At 46.2% G+C, this 17,982-nt stretch overlaps 1 protein-coding gene across 3 annotated transcripts in view; it reads right to left on the bottom strand.

Annotated features, from left to right (window-relative positions):
* The window catches only part of LOC149326806 (uncharacterized), a 106,631-nt gene that overhangs the window by 23,823 nt on the left and 64,826 nt on the right, over window positions 1–17,982 (bottom strand). The window contains exons 11-14 of one of the 3 annotated variants that reach the window (XM_089565057.1): window positions 10,537–10,665; window positions 7,201–7,361; window positions 3,529–3,574; window positions 607–675 (exon numbers count right to left, since the gene is read on the bottom strand). In XM_089565057.1, coding sequence (XP_089421183.1) covers window positions 607–675; window positions 3,529–3,574; window positions 7,201–7,361; window positions 10,537–10,665 — 405 coding nt within the window. Of the gene's footprint in view, window positions 1–606; window positions 676–1,802; window positions 2,189–3,528; window positions 3,575–7,200; window positions 7,362–10,536; window positions 10,666–17,982 lie in introns of those variants that run through there. The other 2 variants (XM_089565060.1, XM_089565058.1) reach the window with 2 other exon arrangements.

Raw genomic sequence — 17,982 nt, 5'->3', positions numbered from 1 at the left:
AGCACCCCGTTGCATCACGAGTTCTGTAACATCATTGTTGATGCTAAATAAATTTGAATTTGAATTTGAATTTGAAAGACATCTGCACACAATAATGCTGAAATTCCTTGGTAACATTGTTTAAGTAAAGTAAAAATTAGCGTAAGATCCCAAACACCCCATGTACAAAAGTTTATATTTTTACACCTGATATAAAATAACTGATAAAATAAATTTGTTCCCGCCAGGATAAAAAGCTGTGAAATAATTTAAGTTAATTCTCACCAGAAACACAGCTTTCTAGATTCTGCAGCAAAATTTAATACCACCCAGTATAGCATGCGGCCTACGATAATTGTAAAACAAGTTTTTTTTTTTTAACTTTCGGACCAAGTGACAAAAAAAAGAGTCTGTAAAGTGAGTGTGCTATTCCTCTGTATGCTACTGCAATTTTTTGTTACTCATTTTAGTGCATTGCATAGCACAACTATGTTTCTATTTTTTTTTTCTTCGCCTACTCACACTGCGCTTTTACGCACATCCTTACAATTGTTTCGTTAAATAAAGACGCTCATACATGTCGTCTCACACAGTAACACTGGTGCGCATTCATCAAATTTAACTTACCACGTGCTCATCCGTATCCTTGAAGGAAACATCGCGAATGGCGGCCTCAATGTCCAAAACGTTGCCGGCCTGAAAATGCGATAAAGAAACGAATAGACAAGATCCTTCATGAGCTGCCCCTTGAGAATCACGTCGCAGGAAGAATGGATATTTACAAATGCCTACTGGGCCCATGGAGACCTCCTGCTTTGTATTGAGCAGTCAGATGATCTGGATAGCGCGAGTCACATGAAATAAAATTTAAAAATGGCTCCCATCGCTGTCATTTTGTCATTGGCGCTGTCATTGTGGCAAAAAACCACGCTGCCAGGTTTGTTTCTGACAACTGTAACTTCCATACTGCATCACATTAGTTAAAGAAAACCTTAGGTGGAAAACGCTGGCTCACCGGAGGCTAACCGCAAAATGAGAACTTTTTTTTCCAAATATAGTCTGATCTCACGGGAATAAACAACAGCTTGTATACGTTCTACCTCCACATTTTATCTCTGAACGCCGCGATCATAACTAGAAAGATTTTGTACCGCGATGTCGAACTGGTGTGTTTCGTTATTCTTTCTTTCCTCATACTTCTTCACATTGGAATAGGCTTCCCAAGAGCATAGAACAATGTAAAACGGATAAACATTTTCAGTCTTTCCTGGCGGCCAATCTGTCGTAGAGGCTTTCCACCCTTTCAAAACTTTTCTCGGACTGGCATTTCAGTGATGCGTTCTATTTTATTTTATACAATTGTGTTCTATTGTTTATTATTATTAGTTGAGACATGCTCATTTTAGGCATATGTTTACTGTTATTGTCCCCCCTGCCATAATTCCCCTCAGCGCTGCAGGTACTTGTATAAATAAATAAATAAATAAATAAATAAATAAATAAATGGGCTCCGCAGATCTGCGAGAAACCACTTACTTCAATGCGCCACGTGGTATTAAAACACTCATGTAGCGCTGTTCTAAAGGGACACCAAGGAGGAGCACTTCATCCAATTTTCGTTCTGAGTAATTAATTGTTTCGCCCTTTCTGGCTATAAGTAAAAGTAAAGTTAAACCGGCTTTTCTACACCGGTTTCACCATGTTACTGGCCTTTCGGCTTCCAGTTGTTTCTTACTTTTTGGCACGGCTATTGCTACGATGAGCAGATTTTACGCATTGACCGGTAATTGTTTTGTTTTATTGGTTTTTATTTACGTTGACACTGCTTTTGCTAAGACATGTTTTTTTTTTGCTATGTTCATCGTTCACCTCATGCATCATCTTTCCTTTTAACTGTGTCATGGTTTTTTCTTGTATTTGATGATTGTATTGAATGTTATCAATTTTACACGTGTTGCTATATGTTGGCACACTTGGCAGCGGGATGCTGACATGAACAGTGCGTATATTTGCCTGTTAATCTTGTGCTTGCCCAGCGCTGGTATAAATGTATCTGCCTGCTACGAAAATGAACCAGTTGGAAGTTGCGCTCTGTATATGTCGTGTGTGTTTCTTTGTTGTGTCCCGTCTTCTTCGCGCATCTACGTACCCGTTTCTGGCTATGGTGATGCTTGTAAGGGAGTGAGGGACGCACTTTTTCCAAGAAACCTTGGTTTAAAAAGGGATAAATGTTTCCTCCACACTCCACTCAGTATGGTAACCTCAACGCCGGAGAGCGCTCCGTGACCGCTTTTTGCTAGACATGCAGTCCTTTTCTTTTTAAGACGCAACTAACGTTGAAGTCATCGGACAAACGTGGAAATGAACGATCAAAAATCTGTTTTAGGTACGCGTTGAGGTTGCTGCAAGCTACAGGTGGGGTTAGTCTTATTGATTCTGCCGGCAGTTGCTCCAGCGTAGCGACTCTCGTACTCAAACATTTAGAAACAAAGTATTCCCTCCATCTTCAAATGTTCACTGATGGTTCTGTGAATAAGGCCAGAGGAGCCGGCACAGCAGTTTCTTCATATTCCTGCTTTGAATACTGCCTGGTAGAACTTTACTCAAGTCGTGCGCTCCACAACGGCTGAAAGCGTTGCAACTGACACGGCTTTACTGAAGCTAGGGAGCCCCGCCGCGGTGGCTGAGTGGTTACGGTGCTCGGCTGCTGGCCCGAAAGACGCGGGTTCGATCCCGGCCGCGGCGGCTGAATTTCTTGAAGGCGAAATTCTAGAGGCCCGTGTGCTGTGCGATGTCAGTGCACGTTAAAGAACCCCAGTTGGTCGAAATTTCCGGAGCCCTTCACTCCGGCGTCTCTCATAGCCTCAGTCGCTTTGGGACGTTAAACCCCAATAAACCAAACCAAGCCTGAAGCTAGGGTCTTGTCCGGCTCAACCTGTGATCCTGACTGATTCAAAATGCGCCCTTCAAAGGTTGGGGCTCGGGTTCTCTGCTGATGCCTTTTCTCTTAGCTCTCTAGGCATGGTGCATAATCTGCACAGCAGAGACTTCTCCGTACGATTCTTTCGTACGTGGGGTCAACCTCGCAAGTACAATAGTCGTCAGCACGCCTGTGCAGAGCGCTCGAACGCCGCCCGGTCGCACAAAGGAAGGGAAAATTTTGAGCAGGTGTATTGTTCTAGCGTCAATGTTTCTGCTGGACTGAAGCTGCATAAGCACACAATTTGCCCCGGCAATCACACTGCGTCAGCAATAGTTAATCTGAGTACAGATTTCAGCTTGCTTCGTCCGCTGCACACCGCTTCAGCACTCTAGACAGCCGTGCTGACGAGTGTACACTCGAACTTTCGCCTTTGAAAAGCGTGGCCTGCTTTAAGCTGGTCTATAAAACCACCTCGTTCAGCGTGAAGATATAATTTCTTCATGCTTCGTGGGCACCATTAGAGTTTATACGACAGCCAACCGGGAAATTTTCCACGTCACTGAAAGAAGTCGTGGGCAGTTTGACTTCTACAGCTAAGGAAGGAAACGAGATTTTCAGCCTCTTACGTTTCCCACGTATGTCTTCCCAATGTACACAGCCTGGTACGCGGCACTGAAAAAGTAAAACGGAACGACATCAGTGTAGCAGGCAAAGAACATCTGCATCGTAAATGTGATTCGAAGTCACGCTGGCAGCAAAAGGTAAACAAGGCATACTTGCGTGCGACTGCGACTGTTCGTTTTTTTTTTCTTTGTTGTAAACGTTCAGCCGAAAGAAACTGACCGACCGCATTGGAGGAGCTATACAGGGAAGTTATTGGTTCTCGACAAAAAGACGCTTTCATCACTTCGCAATCATTTTGGCGGCGGTACACTATGATGGCGTGCACAAAATTTGCCGAACATCTGTGCGCTGCCACTTGCGAATACCCGGATTGTGACGATGAGCATTCACACTTTAGAAGCTTGATTATCAGAAATCAGCTCCTTCTACCAATGCAGGCATCATTACAACAGAAAGGCGTCTTTTTTCACAAGTGGCGAAATTTGACTGGCGGTTAGTCGAACAGCAACAGGCCTCGTGCTGCAAGCGTTGCATGAACTATTCTGCGCCAGTGAGAACAGACGCCTGAGCATCGGGAGCTACGCAGGGCAACCTGTGGCCCCGTAACACATCGAAAATAATAAATTAAGGGTCAAACGATGAATATGAGTTACAGTGGTGCGTATCCTCCTGCTCCTTACCGGCTAGTCAAATAGCCGGAGCCTTTGGCCCTTATCTTCACAGAACACCGCATATTATCTCATTATCATCATCATCAGCCTGACTACGCCCACTTCAGGGCAAAGGCCTCCCCCATGTCTCTCCAATTAACCCTGTCCTTCGCCAGCCGCGGCCACCATAATCCCGTAAATTTCTTAATCTCATCCGCCCACCTAATTTTCTGCCACCCCCTGCTACGTTTGCCTTCTCTTGGAATCCACTCCGTTACCCTCAAGAAGCAGCGGTTATCTTGCCTTCGCATTACACGCCCTGCCCAAGCCCACTTCTTCCTCTTGATTTCAACTAGGATATCATTAACGCGCGTTTGTTCTCTCAGCCACTCCGCCCGCTTCCGATCTCTTAACGTTACACCTATCATTTTTCTTTCCATAGCTCGCTGCGTTGTCCTTAACTTAAGCTGAACCCTCTTTGTTAGTCTCCACGTTTCTGCCCGATAGGTAAGATACACCTGTTGTATACTTTTCTCTTGAGGGATATTGGTAAACTGCCATTCATGATCTGAGACAACCTGCCATATGCGCTCCACCCCATTCTTATTTTTCTAGTTATTTCCCTCTCATGATCTGGATCGGCTGTCACTACCTGCCCTAAATAGACATATTCTCCTACTACTTCCAGCACCTGGCTACCAACTGCGAACTGCAGTTCCCTTGCTAGGCTGTTGAACATTACTTTGGTTTTCTGCATGTTAATTTTTAGCCCCACCGTTCTGCTCTGCCTGTCCAATTCATTGATTATGCTTTTCAGTTCATGTCCTGAGTGACTTAGCAAGGCAATGCCATCAGCGAATCGCATTACTTAGGTATTCTCCATTAACTCTTATCCCCAACTGCTAAGAGTAAGGATATGGTCTGCAAGAGCGCCTAAATTGAGCTAACTTCTTTAGTTGAATAGAAAATTATTTCCCCTTATACAGGCAGAGTTTCCCCACTGCATATTTAACTTCTTGGTTTGCTTCCTTGGCTTTGTCTTGGAAATCACCATTTAACTTCCCTGCTTCGTAGCAGTTGGAGACAGTGTTCACACGTTGCGTAGAGCGATAGCTGTGTGAGGAACTGTCTCGCAGCGAGGAGGCGCCGACGACGTCGCATTATCTCCCTGCACAGTGGGGCACGTTTCGTTTATTCCGACTACTCAGGTCATTTCCGGAACTGTCTTAACACCGAAAACTTGCGCATCTTTCAATTTTTCACAAGCGTTATCATCACTCGTCGCTTTATGAAGATTGCTTTCAGGAACCCGCGGACACTTTTGTACGCGTTCATCATCCTTGCAAAGTTAAATGCACTTTTCGCGAAGTCTTTCATACCAACCACGGTCATCGAATGGAACTATTCGCCATCATATATTTCTACCAATTCTGACGAAGCTAAATTTCAGCATATGATCCGTGGTATGAATATTACCCAAGAAAACCCGCAGTCCTAATGATGTTATCCCTTCTTTCTTCTTTTCCGGTTTCTGTAGACGCACCTGCTGTTGTGGTTCAGTATACACACCGGAATTCTGTTGTGATGCATTTCTATTTAGCTTGACTGACGTACCTGTTTTCATCATGGAATTTTCTTGCGACAGTGCTTGTGTTTGTAAAATTCAAACTTTCTTCGCAAAGTTAAGTAGAATATTATGCTTTCTTTGTGTTAGGTTGTGACTTATGTGTTTTAATTATACTTCCCCCCTTCCCCCTGATTTAGTACTCAAGAAAGATTGCCTTTAAGGTATGTGGAATTAATCAATATCAAAAAAAAAACTCTCGTGATCGCCTTCCAGCCAGCGACAACGATACCCGGGTGGATGTGGGGGATAGCGGCTGCGTCGGTAAGAGATCTGCCGTGCTCGGAAATGCGCGACCTGAGACGGTGGGGTCCACGCCGGCGCGAAATTATGCGCACTCAAGCGTCGAGAGGCGGCACGGTGTCACTTAGTCGCCGAAAGAAAAGTTCGGGAGCCTTTGTTCCTTTTCTTTCTGCTTTCGCTTTAACAATGTCTTCCTCCCTTCAAGGCCAACTGCAGCACTTTTTTCAGAATTTTGCGATATTCAAGGATTCAAATCTATGTAGACTGTAGGTAAAACATGCCAAGTGTTTTTGCACTAGCATTACAATAGTAACGTAATCGAGGATTGATATTGGCGCTTCTCCTCAATGCACCGGAGAAGTGCAGGGAAACAGTGTGACGTCACGGAAGGTATGACTTCAAATTACCACTGTCGTCAGCCACAGCCTGCCCTGACGTGTTAGACGCTGCCAAACAACTGTCGGCAGGGTTCGTCTTCGGTGGCGTTGGTTTTTTTTCCCTTCAAAACAGGCGTCTGTGCGTGGGAAATGTATACTGATACCTTCGATGACGTCATCGCGCGCCCCCCACTTGGCGTTGTTCGCTGCGGAGAAGCTTGAAGGGCGTCCGGATTTTAATCGGCGACTACTTCACTATTTCAAGTGCTAGCCCAAAAAGACTTCGCATGTTTTACCTCCAGGTTTCACACATTCGACCCTTTTAAGCTCGTTGATTTCTAAAACCTATGCAGTTTCCCTTTAATTAAGTAACTAGAAAACATTTACAACGTTTGCGCTTCTCGGGTATATCGTGTAACTCATCGGTGGCTAGCTTACACATTGTCAATTCTTTTTTAAAACCCTTGACCCTTTCACTACACCGGCGCTCCTGTCCATCACGGTGCGGTCCACGTATCCACCCACTGTGTGGTTGCTGCCTCGTCTACGCAATAGTGGTCGCGCCAGTACTCCTCTTCCGCGCGACTTCGACAGTGCTTTGTGCTCCGTTTCCTTTGGCACCGCTGTGGAACGAAACGACCAGGGATTCTGCCGGATCTGAGACTTGCCTGTGTGCACCGTCGCGGGGCATCAGGGCTAAATGCACTGATCACGTAAGTAGTCGTGGTGCTGCGAAAGCAGACTTAGAGACTTCGGCTGACTGCGGAACACATCGAGTACCTTTCCAGCGGCGTGCTCACAGGCAGCCCGGAGGAGCCCAGTGAGTCTGGAAACACGTCGGAAGCAGCTGTCAGCCGGCCACGGCTACGGGCAGGCGCCAGCCGAAGCCCCTTGAGGAGCTCAGCCACGGGAGGGTAGGGCGACCCGTCCACTTGGTAGCTCTGCATGTGGCGGGTTGATATCAAAGAAGAAGCGCGCAGTTGAAATCACACCATTTTTTAAGCTGAAGAGTAGCTTTGGCTTTATGGGGTTCAGTGTCCCAAACCTATGAGGATTCTTTTGTCACTCTTCCTGCTCTCTGTCTCCGTATGCGCATTGCATGTCACACGGACAGAAGAAAGACGCGGAGAGACATGACATTGATGCCCTGTTTTCCGCCCCGAGGAAACTTACCACAATGTGCAAACAGGTCATGCAGAGGAAACTGGTGGAAAGAAAGAGATGCGTCACGTTTCACCGTAAGTACCTTGCGGGGTAGGGGTGGTTTGTCAGGTCCCCTTTTCATGCGGCGCCATTGGACAGACTGGAAGGTGTGTTAATAAGCATCTCATGCAGCATGAAAACATAAGGAAATACGACCCCCGTTCACGCACTGCTGTCCACTGCAGGACGTGCAAAAGCAATCACGAGAACGAATACCAAGAAAGGAAATCAAAAGGTGACCCTTTGGCTCCGTCGGCGTTTTGATGCAATAAGTGCAGATGCATCCCAGATTACAAGACCACACGCATCCTGTTCTGCCAGAGCGATAAGTTAACGCACCAGGTAACGGAGGCTTTTCACATTCATCACAAAGGCACGACGTGCATCAGTAATCCTTCCGTTGCCTTGTCTAAGAGTGAAATGCCATATCTGTCTTCAAACGTGGCCTGCAGATAACTTTCTGTTCGTGTTTATTGCTTTCCGTGTATATATATGTGTTGCATTCTCCAATAATCCCACTTGATAGTCATCGCTTGTTCCTGTTTACCTCCGTCTTTCGTGCCGTCTTTTTTGCGCTGTGAGCAAAATGAACTGGTAACAGCTGGCTGAATTTTCTTACCATTCGCATACCTTTACTTATCAGCTTAAATAAAACGCACTTAATCGCGCTGAAGTATTTTCACTCCCATACCAGAGGTATTCTGTTTGTAGCAATGAGACTTGTCACTCCTCTCGTAGGACTCCTGCATTGCCGCAATTATATCTCGGTAACTTTTTCTTTCCGCTCAATGCTTAGTCGAACAGTTTTGCAGCATGACTGCGCTTAAAATGCCATAGAACATACCAGACTATCTGAAGAAACGAAAGAGTAGTTGGAGGGCCTAGATGGAATATTTAGGTCGACTTATAAATCCGTGCAGAATTTCTAGGCTACTTTCACGACCTTACCCATATTTCTAAACATACTGACCTGTTTGTCTTTCAGTCAGGGCATGCACGTTTTGCCCGTGCCTGATTTTCTGCCTCCGGCCTCTAGGCTTCTTCCATTCATCACAGCTTGTTCGATCATAGATGTATTACACCTCCTGATGGCGCCGCCTTTGCTGCTATTTGTTGCCTTTTAAGAGTTGCTAATTCTATTCAATTTCTGCATTTTGAGGCATTCATGCCTTCGCATTTCTTAATCAGATTCTTTGCCTCCTGGGAGAGCTTGCCAGGATCATTCGTAGCTAACCTGTTTCTGATTTCGAAAGCCTAGTGCGTTATTAAATACTCAATGATACTGGTGGAACAGGCCAGAAATCTGGCGAAGGACAGAAAGCGCACGGGAAGAGCGCCGACTGCCGTACTTTACTTTGAGCTCTTTGGTTGTAACAAGACATAATTGAATAAATGCGAACTGGCACGAAGACACGAGGACGAACATATAGGCGCCAGTCCTGTCTCTGTGTGTTCGTCCTCGTGTCTTCTCGCCAGTTCACATTTCAGCAATTATGACCAGGTGTTGGTTTATCACTCAGCTTTCTATCTGACTACTATATTCGCAAGGGTATCTTGATCGCTAATTTATGCATTCTAGCTAAGAGACTTAATTATGGCAAGATTTTGGCACCAAAAAAAGCATGACTGTTCGAGACAGCGGCTCTCTCGATGTCGATACCGATGCGTCTGTCGCCGTCTCTGTGCCCGTGCTTTCTTCTTGTAATCGGGCGCTTCCATGGTGGCTGACACGGGCCCACTCGGCTACACCGCGCCGCTTGGGGCCAACGTGCGTGGATGTGTCAACGACGCAGGGAGGACCGCTATCGACTTGGCTGCGCTTCACCGCGCGGCTTGATCAGCTGCAGCGGCTGTCGGGCTTCGCGATGGCTTGTTGGGGGCGGGCTCCTATACTCTATAAGAGTGTGTGCAGCATTGCTCGTAGCTTGTTGCGGCGCTTTGCCCTTAGAAAAAAGTTTTAAACAGTCTATAGAGTGTCTATGGACTTCTGTCTATAAAGTCTGCAGACTGCCTATAAAGAACAGTCTATAGGCAATACAAATGCCATAGACAGTGTGCAGACAATCTATAGATTTATGGCTATGCACTTTGCGTAGATTTTTGTCTGTAGACTGTCTATAGACTATGAATAGACAAAAAGCAATGTCTATAGGCAGTCAAGAGAGTCAATAAGAAGTCTATAGACTCTCTATAGACCATTTTCATGAGGGTGGTGGCGCAGTGACTCAAGACACAGCAGCAAGGGGAGCTTCTACGGAGGTCCACTTTACGGAAGCTAGCTGGGGTAGGGGGGGGGGGGCTCTGCTGCTAAAGCTAGAAAAAAAATTCGCTGTGGCTTAGCTTGGTTAAGCCCGGTAATTGCGAAAGCAATCCGTACCTACGCCATGGTTCAGCTGGTAGTGTAGCTGGTGGTGGTACTTGTGGTCAGGCTTGTGGTGATACATCGGTTATACAGTAAGTAGATTGAGGTTGAAAGTAACCTCGCCCGCTCCACTAAAGTACCGCGGGTGTATCGGTTATACAATCCAATCCAATGTAATCTAATCTAATCTAATCTAATCTAATCTAATATAACCTAATCTAATCCAATCTAATCTAAGGCCGCCGGTGGTGGCACCGCCACTACTCGCAGACGGCGCGAGATGGTCGCCCAGCTCTTCGGCGTGACGTCACACAGAGGTCATGCGAAAGGTCATTTCATGTGCACCGCCGTCGCACGGCAAAGGCTTGAAAGTGCAAGTAGTAAAGCTTTCGCTTTAAAAATACTACGACACCACGAATGTACCCGGCACAGTAGCAGTGGAATCTCACGCTTGGTTCGTGGAGTTAAAGCCGTTTTAAAACGAATCCAATAGCATTTAGGGACCAGATTCACCCCGGAATCTCGATACGTCGGCTGCTTCTCCTTCTCACCTTCACAACTGACAGGTAGACGGGCAGCCCTTTGAAGTGATCGAGGAGAGTGGAGATGGTGCCTCGCTTGCGTCCGCGCAGTGCTTCGCCGTACAGGTCGTCCAGGACGTCCCCCACTTGGATCTGGTCCTGAGGCGTAGGTTTGAAAACGAGAGAATAAAAAAACGCAAACATCTGTGAGACCCCGCGGGAATACTTAAACACGTCATGCGGCACATTACAGTAAATAAAGGTAAATAAGGCTCTAGTTGGCGCCAAATCAATATGCAGGTTTAACGAAGCATGGCACCTGAGCGAAAAAGCGCTAACACAACCAGTGCACCCAATATTAGCCTCGAGTGGCCGACAAAGGTGTGGACCTTCATTTAGGCACCACGCAGCCTCCAAAGAACCAGCTATGGAAAATTCCTTAATATACCGTCCAGGCGCAGCAGTCATGTAAGGACGTTGAGTGCTGAAAAAAAAAAATTCTTTTACTCCTAAATTTAGGGCCTGTGTTCCCATGTGGTAAACATGAAAAAACTCATATGTTTTATCTCCTATTGAGCTATTTAAGGTGGAAATCACTTCGAGCACATTTTACGCTATAGATTGAAAGAGAGAAAGCGGACCCATGTGAATTCCAACCAGCGCCCAAGTACTTTCAAGCACTCCACTTTTATATTATTTACTGATGCTGTCAGCCCTTATTTGAAGGTGGTCCTAGGAAGTATTCTTAACAATGCCAGAGACACACTGCGACAGTTCTAGGAATTTCTCTATGCACAACAGATTCAGACCTACAACATCTTACTCGCGAGGGAGAATCAAAATTCAGCACATACCACACCACGACATGGCCAGCCTAGCAGACCACACGCCATCGAGCACCGCTAAGCAGCGTGCCATCGTGACATACGGTAGTGAGAGCGGCCTGCTTCGAGGGGTGTAAGAGAGGTGGACGGACTTGGACCGTTAGAAGTTGCCGCGGCACCCCCACCCGTCCTCCTAAACAGCAGCCGAGTGCCAACCCTCCTTTGCAATAAAGGATTCATTGTTTCCTTCATTCGTTCATTCTCCATATTGGACTGCTCACAGCATGAAGTCGAAAGTTCTAAAAACAATGAAAGAGTTTAATCATGTTTTGGTATCCGAAATATTCCATCCACAATGTTTGAACAAAATGAGACACAATCGGAGGCTCCTGGCCTCGGGATGCGACGACAAAACTGCTTTCCTCACAGACAGTTAAGGCTAGGAAATTTCTTCTTGAAGGCAACGAACACAAATCGGAAAACTCGCTGCGGTTTGCAGAAGCAGGCATTGAGGTGATTTGTCCCGACAGCCCGTTACTGCAGCCATGAAGGGTCGACCAGTGAATTCTAAGGCGCCGCAATCCCCGGTGGCACTAGCGCCACCATGAGTAGGCCGGAGACAGCTCGGGGTAGAATCCTATAGCACAGGCGACACCGTCTTTTTAACGCTGGCGACGGCAGCAAAAAAATAGTCCTGAGTGTGCGCTCAAGGTCGGTACTGATGCCGAACCGTCAACGCGTTGCCACAAGCCATATCGTCCTCCACTTTCGCTACCGCACAGTTTCACGAAATATTCCGCCTCATCGTGCAAACGCAGTGCATGCACACTCGATTGCACGTTGGCTCTGCGGGTGAGCTGGGCTGAGTGTCAAGAGAGGCTGCGTTAGCGCCACTTAATTGCCGCACGCTCACTGCATGAGAACGACGACCGCTGGACAGCGCTTACACTAGCGGCTCTCATGCATGCTGCGCGGTAAGTGGCCAATAATTAGAAAGACTCTTGGAAAAGTAAGGACCGTTCGGTCAGAAAGAAATATATATTCACCAGTAAAGGTTTTATTGCCATTTTACTTTCCTAAAAACCCACATCACTTTTATATACTCACCGTTCACTTCTAAGCACTTTTCGCAACCCTGCACCAGCTCCTTTAATCTCTCTGGATAGAAGTTCGCCGCCTGGGAAGTGAACCAGTTGACAACGGCGGTCTCGTGTTCCTCGTCGTCTTGAAACCGTTCTCCCCAAAGCCGGTCTTTCAAGCGCAAGAAAAGGAAGCAGTCGCTCTATGCCTGGTTGGGTGGAAAGTGATCAAAAACTTCCCAACCGAAATCTTCCATCTTCTCCTTGGTTCGAGCAGAGGTGTGGGGACGCGCGTTGTTGTCATGGGTGAGGGCTATTCCGGACGACAGTTTCTCGAGCCGCCGATTTTTGATGGCACGTCTGCTTACTGAGCATTTGGCAGTAGGCGGCAGCTGTAATTGTGAATTGTTTCATTCATCATCATCAGCAGCAGCCTGTCTACGCCCACTGCAGGGCAAAGGCCTCTCCCATGTCTCTTCAATTAACCCTGTCCTTCGCCAGTTGCGGCCACTGTAACCCCGCAAATTTCTTAAATCTCATCCGCCCACCTAGCTTTCTGCCGCCCCCTGCTACGTTTGCCTTCTCTTGGAACCCACTCCGTTACCCTCAAGGACCAGTGGTTATTAACCAAAAGAATGCCGTTTTCGTCCCCCAAAAAAAGGTGCCGACTAGAGTAAGCAGATTACTTGAATCTTTTCGGTTTTGCTGCAGTTGAATGGCGCCACTGCTGTCTGCGTTGGTGTACCAGGATATGTACGGCTACAAGCATATAACAATAATCTGTGCGCAGCTCTTTATGAATTTGGGCAGCTGATGATCCTCTTACTCACAAAAATCCAATAGCAGCTCTGACTTTGCGACCGGCGGCACCAACGTTTTCCACGGAGATTGCTACCCGCATGCACCGACAAGCCAATGACTACTGATTTATAAGAATAGTTTCAGTGGCTTCGGAAGCAATCAACAGATGGCACTGCATGCGTAAAACTTTGTTCTGAAAAGCCAATACCAAATTATAAACAAACGGGCTCTTACTTTTCGAGTACGCCTTGTTTTTTGATAGTGATTATTGAGTGGTCATGACGGTGAATTGCAGACGATACTGAGTAGTTTTGCGATTTCACTAGACATCATGGGGCATAACCATAGAATAGAATAGAGCCTCTTTGTTTTTTCACTATGATGCAGCATGTCAGCAGAAAAGCGGCCAAAGACCAACTTGAAAGTGCCGCAGAGCCCCTTCATTGGTAGCTTTCATAATGTCAGCAGAAAATAATAAGGATAGAATTTTTGTCGCTGTGAAAGAAATTAATGAATGTACAGTAAATGCACAATACCAGGCATACTAGGTGACATGATGCAATATTGGATTATGTAACTAAATTTTACCTGCACTTTACACGCAAACACAACTTACATTTTAAAACGCCCAAGCAAAATTAATGACGATTTCCACAGTTTGAAAAGTTCGCGCAATTTCTTGAACATGATGTTTTCAAGCTGACTGTTTCTAGTGTGCAACCTGCTCATAAAGCGATCCAAGGTTTTGGCAGCATTTGTATGCCGCACTTTATGCTACTCGTTTTAACGTTCCTTGGCTCGAATTGACGTGTCTCATAAAGTTCTAAATAATTCTTTATTCAATGATTATACTGATAAAATCATTGTTAAATTTAGTGTATAGATTGTACTATTTGCAAAGCTGGCAGTCGGAACATTTTGTGGCCGGAACAGTAGTTCATTTGAACAACTCTGATTTGTGAGAGTGCACTGGTACGTTTTCAGCACCTGTTAAAACATTTGATGCTGAATCGGAAGTCTTCCAATGCTTAGTTCATGCCCTTGTCAGGTGATATCAATAGAGTTTTGACGATAAAGGCTTTTTTCAGTGAACACCAGAATGCGGCGTGGAAATACATGCTAACTGCGAGAAACTATGCGAAAATATTTTTGCACAAAACCAACGTAGGCATCCCACGACACTCTATCTTGAAAAACGGCGCCCATAGCCTTGATGTGCACAGCATAGATGTGCACAATCTCTACAGAGGGAAGACCTTAATATGTTATACGCCCTCATCACTAGTTGCTTGAATTATCACCTTCCTTAACACTTGCTGACGTAATCGCAGCAAGACAAAGCTGTTGTTCTTATTAGAAAGGCAACGGCATAAGCACACCGCCTACCACAATCGGTTAGCACAAATCTTTTACTCGCAACGGGTCCTTACAGTAAAATTTCGAAACTACTCGATGCGCAATGAATCAACCAGATACTTCGAGTAATCGCCGCAGAAGCTCGCCAACACCTCCTATGGCATCTTCACCTGGCCCTACACCCTGCTCACCTGCCCCCAACTATCAAATCAACCCGCCTGACATCCAGGGACAACTGCGCATCAAACCTCTGCCCAGAGATATGCTATAACCCTGAGCTACACAGGGGCTGTCGCCAGGCTCTAGATAAATATTGCACCGAACACTACAGATGCAGGCCCGACATCGTCCACGTGGACGCCGCTCAACACCCCCTGCCAGCCTATTAACCGTTGTCGCCGCCTACGAAGATGGCAACATCGGGGCCGCAGCCATCCCCCATGCCAACAACCCTACGGAGGGTGAGGAAATCACCGTGGCACTCATACACACTGCACAAGATCCGAACATCTTGGAAATCTGCACAGACTCCCAAGCTGCGTACCATCACTATCACCAAAGCATTGTCACGTCAACGGCCCAATGCATTCTCGCATCAGGACACACGTTTGCTCAAGAGGTAACCCTCACGTGGGTTCCTGGACATGCCTCGATCCCCGCTAATCGGTGCGTTCATTCGCTGGCTGGAGAACTCCTCCAGGCCCCTGAAGTTCGCGCACTCCAACCCGCGCAGGAAACATGGCTTCTCTCTCCCGCCAACTCACTGCACACTAGATTCAAAATGCAGTGTGGTCTGGCAGCCACTGCAGAGAAACCTACATGTCACTTTACCTCCTTCGCCGCCACCACCCTACCTTGACCCTCCCGCTCCGCTCAACATGTGGGGCGGCCAAGTCACCCTCATACACAACTTATGGGAATGCCCCCGACTCATGGGAGTTCCCCCAATACCCAGCCCATCCCCCTCCTCATGGGAGGCCCCTATGCGGACTGCTCACCGAGCTGGCCAAATATGGCTAATGTACAGAGCTCTCCGTGAGGCCGTGGTCGCTCGGACAAACAGGAGCCCACCCATGCATTAACTCTTGCTCTTTTTAGTTAAAATAAAGTTCTTCATCCTCCTCCACAAGAGTTGCGCGTAGTTAAATTTTTCCGCGTTTTTTTTTTCCTAGTATGAAGCATCCATTTAATTTTCCTGACCCCTTATGTTCATGTTATATGTCTGCGTCCATTCATCAAGCTTAACCATCGCTCTATTTGCTGCAACTATTAAATGATCGCTAGATTGTCCTTTAAAAGTACACTTGCATCGTCCGCATAATTTATAAATGCAGCTAATGGAGCAATACTCCACGGGTCGCTTCCCTGCTAAATGAAAACAAAGGCCCAGGGAGCTGCCTACAGCCTCACCATCGAAAACAAGTCGGTCGGGCAAAGAATCAGCTTTCGCTATGATTTCGTTACGATGATTTTGGATCACAGCGCCTGGTTGTCCGCGAATACCATAATTTTGTAGCTTCCGATCAGTACTTCATGGTTAGTAGTGTGGAAAGCTTTCGAGAGGTCAAAGGCCTAAGACTAACTTCCTTCTTCCACACTTTTGTGTTCTGCGCTAAATTCCTCCTCGAAACCGATTCAGAATTCAGCTAACAACTTACCTCTTATCTTATATCTTATCGCAAGTCTTATAGCAACATGCAAGTTATTAGCCAAATTAAAAGAGTGCAGAAATTCCGTGTCAGCAAGTGTTGTTTCAGACACCGACAATGTGACCGCAAATATTTTTTACTGGCAATTGCTGGCAATCAAAAGTTTGAAAATAGTGCCAAACGAAGAACTAAAAAAGCCACAATTGCTTTTGCCAACAAGTCTCCAAAATCTAATCATTTCCTTTCTTAGCATGGCTGCATTTTGTTTGCATATGTTCATTCTCGTTTTACTTTACTTCCACTCAGCTTGATTTACGGGCATCGGCCACTGCGGAAGCCTCTGACTTGGAAATATTCTCACCAGTGGTTTCTTACAAGGCCAGTTAGAAAACAAATATGTCAATACTATTAAGGCGGAAGCCTTTAATGCCTCATCGTTGTAAGCAGGAGTTGTCGACAGAAATGTCACGCTTTTCAATTGGTCGAAATAGTCGTGACGTCACAGTGCGCGAATTTCAAACGAGGCCAATTGTACTTTGGCTAGTAACCATGCAACCAATTAAAGAAATCGTATAGTGATGCTTTAAGTGGCAGTGACTTTGTTTAATTGCTTAATTACCAAATTAGCCTCATTAACCTTTATAGTCAGGCCAGATAAATAAATAAAACCGAGTAGGAAATTGGTCGACCTCGGGAATCGAACCCCGGTCTCCGGAGTGCGAGACGAGCATGCTAACCACTACGCCATGCCAGGTCGATGGTTTGGAATGAACAAAGGCGCGTCTAGTGAATACGGTGTCTTCGCTCACTCCCATCTTTCTCCCTTCTCGTTACGGCGAGGTTTAGGTGTCCACCGAGATATGCGTGAAAGATACATTTCCTTTCCTCAAAAACCAATTTACCGACGAGCAAGGCGTAGAACCGAACGGGCGATGGCGTTCTGTGGACTCCCTGGCAGCGTTGCAAGGCGCTGTCACATTCCACTCTTAGAGGCGAAGCTTAACACCTTAACCACACATCAGACACAAGCAGCAACACCGCGCTTAAGGCTTTCGCCTCTCCGCACTATAGGTCAACAAAGTGCCCCCTGAATTTTTAGTTGAACGTTAATAATTCTAAGTAAGCACGGGGTTCCTAGAACGCGAAACAGAAGCCTTAGGCTACAGGAGAGAGGCGGCAAAATAAAAAACAGTTCGTTTATCAGCTAAGGAAAATGCTACAAGATAGAGTATTCACAGTGCCACAGCTAAATTTCGTCAAGAAGGTGCGTGTAGCTCTAATAGTCGTTCAGCGTGACACTTTGCATATATGTGGGCTAAAACTACCACTCGTTCCTTTTTTGGCTTAAGACGCAAAGTATGCATTGCTTAACTTAGATAATGTCTTCAATGTAGCACTCGCTTGTAATTGAAGTTTTTTTTAATTAAACAGTTTTGTTTCCTCCCGCTGAAGGCGGATTTAAAATAAAGAATATATTGCTGAAGAGACTAGATTATGACGCACCGCGTCACTGGTTTAAACTCCTTTTCTGCACTGACACTTCTGCCCGACAGTCGGTGTCGTTTGAATGCCAACGGCACGACGAAGAACTGGCGTCTTTTTTCGAACCCAGTTGTGTGACATTTTTATCTATTCGGTTTATTTTTGCGCATGCATTGCGCGCACGCCGCACATGAAAAGCAATTCCCCCCCCCCCCCCCCCCAATAAATAAATGAAACAACATTGCCGTAAGTAAACGGGACTGCGGATATAAAATTACTTCAGCA

This window comes from Amblyomma mixtum, chromosome 10 (assembly GCF_055824585.1).
Source record: "Amblyomma mixtum isolate Tamu chromosome 10, ASM5582458v1, whole genome shotgun sequence".
NCBI classification, from domain to species: Eukaryota; Metazoa; Arthropoda; class Arachnida; order Ixodida; family Ixodidae; genus Amblyomma; species Amblyomma mixtum.
Note: the sequence above shows the minus strand (reverse complement) of the source record. Positions and strands in the feature narration are given on the sequence as shown.